Genomic DNA, 10,292 nt, shown 5'->3' on the forward strand with positions numbered 1-10,292 from the left:
AAGAAGCCCGCCCCACCACGGCTGCCGCCCCCATCTGAGAGGCGCGGCGGCACTTTGTCAGAGAAGCGGGGTAACCCAGGAGGTGGCTGCGAGGCCACAGAGCTTCGGTTCCTGTCCCCCTTGGTTGCCATTCCCCCTCCTGCCACTGCTACCGATGGTGGCGGCTGGTGCTGGGCTGGGGTGGCCGCCTCTTTATCTGAATGAGCCACGTCGCTGGCACTCTCGTGGGTCTCACTGCCAGTCTCTGAGCCCCGCTGGCGCCTCCGCTTGGGGATCTCCTCATACTCAGATCCCTCGCTCCGGGTCTCGCTGGTTGTGCGTGGCCGCGTGGCACTGCCAGGGGCCACAGCTGGCCCCCCTCCACCTCCTACTCCTCCACCAATTGTCTCCTCTGGCCGATAGAAAGGCTCCCGGTAGCTTCTAAATTCCCGGCTGCGGCCGCGCCCACCTCCCCGCCCGCGCCCCCCATAGGCTCCGCGGAAGCCGCGCCCACGGGCGAAGTACTCGCCCCTGCCCCGGGCTCGCCCGCGGCTCCCCAAACCCCCCCCCCGCTCCTACACGCGCATAGGGGGGTTCCCGGCGGCGGCGGGTGGGTGAAGCAGAGATCCCCGATGGGTCTTTAGGAGGCACTGGTAGGGCACCGTTCACAGCCACTTTGGGTTTGGGATCGCGGCCTGGCTTGGCTGACTCTTTGGGCACTGCTGGCACCGCCACTGCCTCTGGTTCCTTGGCGTCTTTGGGGACCTCTTCCTTCACTGGGGGAGGTTTCTTAATGGGCCCAGCACGACGCGGGGGCCTGTCAGGGTCTTCGGGGCGCCGGGAAGCACCTGGGCGTGGCCCCCAACGGGTCTCCGTCTTGGGCTCACGTCGCGGTGCCCGCTGGAAGTCATGGGTCTGGCGGGGCGGGCGCCGGGGAGGCTCTGAGACTTTGGTGACTGCCACTGGAGCCTCCTCTTTTGCTGGCTCAGCAGGCAGCTTCTTGGCCACCTGAGAGGGGTCCTCAAGGTCAGGCCTGGAGTCCTTGTCTGGGGCTGGGCCATTGCGGGCAGGTTCTGGGGGGGCTGGAGGGGGGCCAGAGGGCAGTGCCAGGCCCGCCGGCCAAGGCCCCCCAGGACGAGGCTCGTCGCTGGAGAAGCGGGGCAGGGATGCCGGTGCTCCATTCTCGCCGAAGGCCTGGTAGGCACCCACATAGGTGGGTGGGCGCACAGGCGGAGTCTCGCTCCTGGTTGGTGGAGGAAGAGAAGAGGCCAATCACTGCCAGGTTCTGAGTGATGCCCCGACCCCGAACTTCCCCCAAGCCAATACCAGGCCCGAACTCACCGCAGGCCCTTGTCATCCTCCTCAGGTGGGCGTAGTGGGGAGGCGAGGCCCCGGGGCTCAGGGCCAGGGAAGGCATCACCTCCCCAGGCCAGCTTGGGCTCGCCAGGGGGGGTCCCTCGGTCCCGGGGTAGCAGCGGGGGTCCCGGGTGCCTCTCGAAGGGCTCCGAGCCTGAGCCACCACTGTCTGAACGCTCCCGGGGCAACAGGCCTAGAAAGGGGTAGGGTAGAGGTCATAAGACACCAGAGATGCCCCCTAGCAGTCCTACCTCCTTCCCAGAATGCACCTGGGGCAATGGGAAGCTATGGGAACCAATGGGAGTATGGAAAATGGGCCCTCAAGACCATTCACAACGCAGCACCAACGGGGCATAGGCCACATGGGTTATCTGCTGAAGCGGGGCAGGGCTAATGGGTGGCCCTGGCTCTACCTACAAGGGTGGGCCAATGGATGAAGAGGCCTGGACTCTGCAGGGGTGGGGCCAATAGTTACTCTGACCTCCCAGGGAGCTAGACCACAGGGTGGTGTGGGTGGTCTCTGAGGCCCCACCCCCAGAAAGACCTGGGCCAATGGGGTTGCTTGCACTGTCTCATGGTCCCACACACCCACACCTGGACCAATAGGGTGGCTTAGATTAGTTCTCACAGTCCAGCCTCCAGTCTAATCTGGACCAATGGGGTGGCTTGGACTAGGTTCTCAGTCCTGCCCCACACACACTTGGACCAATGAGGCAGCTTGCATCAAGCTGGCCCCATGGCCCTGAAAGGGAACTAGATCCCCTGGGTGACCTGACCCACCCATGACTCTCTGCCCTATGGGACTCGGCCAAGGAGCACTGGGGATGGGGATGTGGCCATCAGAAGGGGGTGGGGCTTACTGGAGGGGTGCACGCCAGGCGGGTAGAAGTCCACAGGCGGTCGGCCTTGCATCACCCGCGGGTCCATGTAGGGCGAGATCATCATCCAGCGTGGGTCAAAGTTCATCTGGGGCAGAGGTGGGGGCCGCCCCAGGGCCCCAGGGTATAGGGCCTTGGGGGGTGGGGCCTGCGGGGGCGCAGCTTGCGGTGGGGCTTGTGGGGGCCCAGGGAGCTGGGAGGAAGCCGTGGCTGGTGCCACCGGAGGGCCCAGGGGAGGGCCCGCCTGCTGGGGGGAGGCCGGCATGGCTCCTCCTGCACCAGCCGCGTGCTGCTGCTGCTGTTGCCACTGCTGCTGCTGCTTCAGCAGCTGCTCCTGGAAGAGGGGGCAAAAAGGGGAGTTGGGCAAAAAAGGGGGGGGGGCATTCAGAGTGAACCCTACCACCTCCCCCAGACACCCCTGCAGCGCAGCACCCCCTTGTGATCACCAAGGGAACCACCACCCCCACCCCAGTTTGGGAACTGCCCCTTGCAACCCTAGACCCCCAACTGCCCCTTGTCACCCTAGACCCCCAACTGCCCCTTGCCCTAAAATGGCCAGTCATTTCCAACCCCCCCGCAGACCTCCAGCTTCCCATGATGCCCCAGGCCTGGCTTTTACCTGCTGCTGTCGCTGGAAACGAGGCGGCAGGGACTTCTGGTACTTGGGATAACCCAAGGGCTGGGCTGGGGGTGGCTGGCGCTGGGGCCCTGGGGGCTCAGCTTTGGGCTCTGGTTTTGGGGCAGCAGGGGCAGCAACAGGAACTGGGGCCGGAACCAGAACCGGGGCCAAGGCTGGAACCAGGACTGGGGCCGGAGCTGGAGCCGGGGTCAGGGCTGGAGCTGGCACTGGGTCTTCAGGCACCTCCAAGGTTTCCTTCGGGGGTGCTGGAGCTGGTGGTGGAGCTGGAGGGGGCTCAACTACAGGTGAGAGAAAGGGTAGGAGTTAGCTGCTAGTCCCCCATTGTTGCGGCTGGCTGTGGGGTGGGCATGGGGCTGGGTATAATGGGGTTAGGACCTGTGGCTGCCTCGGGGGCTGGGGGGCATTGAGCTGGGCACAACAGGGATAAGAGCTGTGGCCAGTTCTCACATGAATATAGCAGGGATAAGAAGTGCATGGGTTTGGGGGGTGGGGGAAGTGTTGGGCTGGATACAATGGGAGGGACCTGCAGCTGGCTCGGAGGTGGGGCAGGGATGGGTATAAGGAGGACAGGAGCTGTGGTTGACTCATGGGGCTGTGGGGGAGAGGGCTAGGTATAACGGACAGGAGCTGCGGCTGGCTCAGGGCTGGGCCGCATCCTACCTGGGGCAGCCTCTGCGACTGTAGTGCTGGGAGCCGCCTCCTCCTTGATCTCCGGGGCGGCAGGCGGTGCAGGCGCTGGGGCGGCGGTGGTGTCCGGGGTGGCAGCGGTGGTGACAACGACAGCAGTGGCCGGGGTGGCAGGAGCAGGGGGCAGAGCTGGTGGAGGCGGGGCCCGGGGGCTCTCAGCTTTGGGGCGCCGGGTGGGGGCGCCGAAGCGCTCATCCAGGCGCTTGAGCTTCTCGGCGCAGGCGGCCCGGCGCTCCTCAGCCATGCGGCGCTCCTCCTCCTCACGGCGGCGCCGTGCTCGCTCCACAGCCGCTGAGATCTCCGACGACGACTGGCGCCGTCGCTGGCGCCACGCCTCATCCTCGTCCTCTGGCGGGCCTCGTCCCTGGGGGATACCGGTGTGGAGTCAGATGGGGGGGCGGAGTCAGTTGATCATAGCACTAGCACCTCCAATAGTGGAGCTGAGACCATGACAGAAGCTCCACCCACCCTGTGGGAGTTATTGGGCCTCATCCTCCTCAAAGCCCCACCCCCTCTGGGATCCCAACTGCAGTCTGCCCCAACAGGAGACCTGAAACTGGCACAAGTCCCACCCAGACTGTGGGAGAAGACACCACAAGGGCCAGCCCTTCCCAAGGCCCCACCCCATTTTTGCAATCCAAGCCCCACCCACCCTATGAGAGGGGACACCACCAGGCCCCACCTTCTCCAAAGCCCCACTGCTTTTGGGTGTTCAGCTCAATCCATGACTGAAGCCTCAACCCTACTGGTGGGAAGCCCAGAGCCCTGCCCCTCACAGTCCTGGCCCCACTGGGAGACTTGCCAGAGCCCCACCTATGGAAGGTCTCCCCCTACTGAGCACCCCCCACACTGGAAAACAGTCCCTCCCTCCCAAGCCCCATAGAAGACCCCAGCCCCTACCATGTCCTATCCCAATGGGAAAGGATCCCACAAGCCCCACCCATGTGGGAGGCTCCACCCCTACCATAGGAAGCTCCCACCCCAATGGGAAATAGACCCCTCCATGCTCTGTCCCTAAATCATGCTGCAATGGGAAATGATGCTCCACCCCCACATTGAACTCACCGGGAAGTCGTTGGGCTGCCCCCAGTTGCCCCGATTTGGGGGTGGAGGTGGGGGGGGCCGGGGTGTGGGGGGAGGTGGGGCTGGCTGCTTGGGGCCCTCGGGAACGCGTGAGGTCTCAGCCCAGGCTGCCTTCGCTGGGGGAGGAGCCTCAGCCAGGCCAGCACCTTTCTTGGCCTCACCTGCTGGCTCCGCCTCCTTCCTGCAGGGGGAGGGAGGGAAGAGACAGACAAACAGGGCTGAACCGTGCGTGCGTGCGTGCAGGAGGAGATATTGGGCTGATCCATTTGGGTGGTGGGGGTAGACAGGCATTTCCACTGGGCTAAACCATGTGCAGGGAACGGGGGTGACACTGGGTTGATCCATTTGGATGGGCAGCAGTGTACATGGAGGGGCAGGGGGCTGATACCAGACCATGTAGGTACCCCTGGGCTGACCTTTATGTGAAGGTGGGGAGGGTGACACTGGGATGATCCATTTGGGTGTGGGGGACTGATAACAGGCTGGGTACATCCCACTGGGCTAAACCATTTGTGGGGGTGGGGAGGGGCTAATACCAGCCTAGATTGGTCCAAGTGGAGTGGGGATGAGGAGGGGGGATACTGGACTGATCCATTTGGAAGGTAGGGGGTGCTGATAGGCCGGCCACCTCCCACTGGGCTAAACCATATGCGGGGGTAACGGAGATGGATACTGGGCTGATTCATTTGGGAAGCAGGGATGTGGGGGTCTGGGACAAGGCTGAACACCGCCCACTGAGCTAAACCACATGTAAGGATGGGGAGGATATTGGGCTAATTCATTTGGACCTAGGAGGGGAGAATCCCCCAATAGTATGAACACACTAGGGGGTGGGGAAGGGGGTATGGGATACAGCCCAGAAGCTCACTCTGGGCTGGACCATTAGGCAAAGGGGAGGGGGGGGGGGGGGGAAAGAGAAACAGATACTGGGCCAGCAGCTCCCACCAGACTGATCCATTTGAGCTAGTGAGGGGAGAGCTCAGGGTCTTACTCTTTTTCACCCGTTGCCTCTTCGTCCGAGTCTTTGCCGTCTTCTTCGTCGCTGAATTTCAGCTTCTCTGTATAGTCCACTTCCTCGTGGGCACCTACGCCAGGCATGCAGGAGCAGAATCAGGGCCTGGGCTGCCCCCTCCAACCCCATATCTGCCCCCCAACACCTGCCCCAGGGGTGGTGGTGCTGGCCCTGATCCAGCAGGGAGTGGGGGCGTTTCCTCCCAGCCCAGCAGGGGGTGCTACCTGCCCAGCCTTCATCATTCTCCTGGTCCAGCTCGTCGAACTCCTTGAGGTCATCCTGCTTTAGCACGGGTGGGCGGCTGATGGGCTCCGACACGCGCATGGGGTGGGAGGAGCGGGGGCCTGCGAGCCGGGGGTGAGGGGGGTAAGACAGAACCCAAGTGTCCAGGCTCCCAATCTAGCCCCTATTCTAGCCCTGAAACCCAGCAAAGAACCCAGGTGTCTGGGCTCCCAACCCACCACTACTTTAGCTCCTCAAGATCCAGGAGAACCCAGGTGTCCACCCCCCTGGCTGCACCCCACTGGACTCTGCTCCTTCCCCCATAACTGGGGATAGAACCCAGGTGTCCGGATCCCCCCGCCCCACCCCCACCCCACTCACCTCTGTGCCTCTGGGGTGGGGTAGCGGTAAGGTCCCTGAGGCCCATATGGAGGCGGGAACGGGAGGTACGGGGGGTACATCTGTGGGGGGGGGGATGACAGGGCATGGGGTGTTAGGGGGACCCTAAAGTCACAGGGCCAGCTCAAAGCCCCTTCAAGCACCCAATAAGGTAATGAACTACCCCTCCCCCTTCCCCTCAGGACTCACAAATGGTGGCATCATCCCCCGGTAGGGAGGGAACTGGGGGGGCCCAGAGGGCTGCGGGCCAGCTCCGGGGCGCTCCTCGGGCACCAGCTCCCCATCAGCACCCCGCCCGCCTCCATCCCGCCAGCTCGTCGCATCTGGAAGGCAAAGGGGGAGATGGGTCGGGGGTGGGGGCAGCACTGCGAAGAATGACTGCTGCAGCCAGGCTGGCTTTCCAGCCCAGGGGAAATGTTTTTACTGACCAAGTATAGCACAGGTGGGCTGGGAGCTGCGCACTGGTTGGGGCTGGGCCGGCAGGCGCGGGTGGGAGTGCAGGGTGGGCTGCCCTGGATGGGACTCAGCTCCATGCAGTGTCACGGACCGCACTGCCCAGGCGAACTCTGCTGGCTCCTAGGCAGCGCCTATCCCCCCACACATCACCACACCCTTCCCTCACCCCCTACAGGGCAAGGCGTGCAAGGAGCAGACCGTGGCTTAGCCCAGGCCCGAGCCCTGGCCCAGGCCCCATCTGTCACCACCCTGCAACCCAGCTCCATGATCCTGGCCTAGCCTGCCGGTCCTGCTCCCAAACACTGCTCACTGTAGGCGGAAAACCCTGTAGGGAGTTTTGGTGAATTGCTGCATGGTGGGGAAGGGTGGGGGGGGCAGGGGTAGTGGTGCTGACATGACACATGATAGGGAGTTTTGATGAGCTATGTGGCCCTTGGGCCCAAATAACTGCCTACCCCTGGACTAGAAGAATTTCTTTTCTTTTTTTTTTTTTGGCCACCTCTTTGGTTTTTTTTATTTACCATACTTGATGGTGTCCAGTATGCAAGTTGACCCCAGTTTTCTGATCCAAAAAGTTAGGATTTTCATAGACCTAACTTTTTGGATCATTAATATGGGGTTGACTTATACCTGCCTCTGCACACTGGGCACCTGGGGGATGGGCACGTGCTGCACCACTGCTTGCAGGGGACAGGGTTGGGCTCAGCTGGTGCGGCCCAGGCTGCATCATTTGCAGGGGACAGGGCTGGGCTTGGCGCCCGGCTGAGCGGCGTCTCCAAGGTGATGGTAAGGCCTATAGGATGTGCTTAGGCTGGGCCTGAGCCCCACACTGTCAGTAAATGAAGAAGTCTGAGTCAGGTTGGGGCTGGGGTCAAAAGTATTGATATGGTGTATAAATCAAGGCGGAAATTTAAAAAGGTAAATATTTTGGCTTCAAACTTCGACTTACACATCATGAAATACTGTATTTATAAAATGGCTGCTCCACTTTTTTCATAAAATCATAGACTTCTAGAGAAGTCGGGCTGGAGGGACCTCCAAGGGTCGCATACAGTTCAATCCCCTGCTTGAGGCAGGATCAGGCCTATCCAAACCATCCCAGACAAATCCATCTCAACTCTACATTAGATGATGATCTAATTAGGACTGGTCTTGCTTTGAGCAAGGGGCTAGGACTAGATGTGACCTCCTGAGATCACTTCCAACCCAAATTTTCTATGATGCTATAGGACTACCCCTCCACCCTGACGCAACACAGACTGAACACCTGCCACAGGTAAAGCAAAGGAGCCACAGCAACCAATGTCCTGTTTCTATAAAATGTTGAAAATATACACTCAAGAGGCCCTGGATAGAGGCCATGCTCCCCACTACAGAGGAAGGCAAACCCCCACCCCAGTCCATATCAATCTGAACATGGGGTAAAATTACTTTCTGACCCCCAAAATGGCATGGGTCTGACCCTGAGAGGAGGGGCAAGACCCTCTAGCCAGGAACCTCTGACTTTGCTTCCAGCAGGAGCATGGGCACAGCCCAGTCACCATCCACAACTTTTGCTGTAGGCAAGACCCAATGCCTGGGAAGGAGGCTTAAAAACACCCTGACACATCGAGCAGAAACAAAGGGTGGGGAGGCAATCATGGTGGAACATCGGCATCACTTTTACTGACAACCCTTAAACCCCCCACAAAAAACACCTTATTAGCTCCACTTCTGTCTTAAAAGAAAAAAAGAAGAAGCTTGTAAACTAGCACCTCTTCTCTTGTTTAACCTAACAGGCCCACATCTTTTTTTGGGGGGAGGGGGGGGAGGGAGAGGCAAATTTAGCCACCTCCAACTACACAATGCAGCTGGCTCAGGGTGAGGTGCCCCACTGGGAAACAGCTATGAAGAACAGGGGAAACGGAGGCAGGGTGAGACTCACTCTGGGGGCGGAGGTTTGGTCCTGGCCCATACGACGCATCGGCAGTGTCCCTTTCTTTGCCAACCTTGTCCTGGTCGCCAGCCGCCTGCAGGGTCGGAAATTCCTCGCGAGAGAATCGCGACAGTAGGTTTGATCCCTTTCCACCTGTAGGAAGAGAGAGGGTGGTTAGGGGTGGTCTTCTGCCCCTCTCCAGCCCACATCTATTGTCCAGGAGGACCAAGATCCTCTATGGTCCTTTTGCCTCTATGATCATCCAGGCTCTAAGGACAGGGGGAATGAGGAATGACTTATCCTCTCTGTGACCCTGGGAAGACCAAAGGGCTCCCCACATATATGACTCAGGAAGACCAAGAGGCAGAAAGGGGTTGCCACCTCTATGACTCTAGAAAAGAAAGAGGGGAAAGCCCAGTCTGCAACCCTGGAGGCCCAATGGCCTCTCACTTTTATGACCCTTGAGGACCAAGGGCTTACCGCCTCCATGCCCGTGGGGGACCAAAGAGGTTGAAGAAAACACAAACTGCTTCCTCTAAACCCCTGGAGGACCAATGATCTCCCACAACCCTATGACCATGGAGGACACCCCCCCCTCCAACTGCACAGCGCCCCCTAGTGCCCAGCCTCACCATCTCCTTGCGCTCCATGGGTAACGCTGGCCTGAGCCCAAGACTTTACCCCGCCTGCTGCTGTGGGGGGATTCTGAAACAGAAAAAAAGGGGGCGGGTGAGTTTGGGGGCACAACCCCCAAAGTGCTCCAGCTCCCCAAGATATTTCACATATAGACCCTCACCAAAGGTCATCAGTCGGGGGCAGGAGGTTCAGGTAGGTCACCTGGGAACTGTCCATAGGGGCAGGGACTGACTGGTGTAGGGGACAGGACATCTGGGTACCATCCCCACTATGGAAGGGGACTGGGGTCTAGTTAGGGTAGGGTTAGAGTGGCTGATGGAGAAGAAGGGTTCATCAGAGAGTCCGGACACCTGGGTTTCATCCCAGCTCTGGGAGGGTGGTAGGGTCTTTTGGGGAGTTAGGAGACCAGGCACCAGGGTCCTCTCCAGCTCTAGGAGGGCAGTGGGTCACAGGGGTGCTAAGACCCTGGACACCTGGGTTCTCTCTAGCTCTGGGAGGGCAGTGGGGTCTCTTGGGGAGCTTTGGGTCCTCCTCTGCTTTGGGAAGGAAATGTGGTCTGATAAGTTACATCAGGGGGCTTGCATACACCTTCCTGCCCAATTCCTCCCCACCCCTCCCCAAGCCTTCACCTCGGGGGGTGCTGGGGGGCGTTTCACTTGGTTGGAGGCAGGCGTCTGTGAAGCCGGCTGTGACTGCGACTCCGGCGGCGGAGCTGCTGAGGCATCGGTACTGCAAGGGGGGCAAAGTCAGGGAGGACAAGCCCAGGAGACCCCAGCCTGGGGCACTACCAGGGCAGTGAGGTAGGGAAGGATCCTACTCCAAATCCTACTTGGAGTAGGAATCAAATCCTACTTGGTTCCTCAACCAAGTCTTCACCATCAGCCAGTCAAGGGCCCCACGTGCCCCTGCCTCCCACCTCCCAGCCAGCCAGAATCTCCTGCCTTACTGCCCCAGCCCCTCCTTGCTCCCCAGCCAGCCACAGTCCCCTGGCCTCACCCCCAGCTAGCCATGGTTCCCCAACCCTGTTTC

General features: G+C 60.7%; 1 protein-coding gene across 1 annotated transcript in view; it reads right to left on the reverse strand.

The window, feature by feature from the left end:
• Positions 1 to 10,292, reverse strand: part of PRRC2A (proline rich coiled-coil 2A) — a 21,731-nt gene that overhangs the window by 9,829 nt on the left and 1,610 nt on the right. Inside the window, 14 exon segments of the mRNA XM_025192353.1 lie at positions 17 to 554; positions 556 to 1,222; positions 1,321 to 1,528; positions 2,196 to 2,547; positions 2,833 to 3,131; positions 3,514 to 3,904; positions 4,606 to 4,804; positions 5,615 to 5,708; positions 5,860 to 5,995; positions 6,238 to 6,318; positions 6,446 to 6,579; positions 8,637 to 8,780; positions 9,260 to 9,332; positions 9,893 to 9,992. Of these exon segments, the coding sequence (XP_025048138.1) occupies positions 17 to 554; positions 556 to 1,222; positions 1,321 to 1,528; positions 2,196 to 2,547; positions 2,833 to 3,131; positions 3,514 to 3,904; positions 4,606 to 4,804; positions 5,615 to 5,708; positions 5,860 to 5,995; positions 6,238 to 6,318; positions 6,446 to 6,579; positions 8,637 to 8,780; positions 9,260 to 9,332; positions 9,893 to 9,992 (3,416 nt within the window).

Source organism: Alligator sinensis, unplaced genomic scaffold (genome assembly GCF_000455745.1).
Source record: "Alligator sinensis unplaced genomic scaffold, ASM45574v1 scaffold336_1, whole genome shotgun sequence".
Lineage (NCBI taxonomy): Eukaryota > Metazoa > Chordata > Crocodylia > Alligatoridae > Alligator > Alligator sinensis.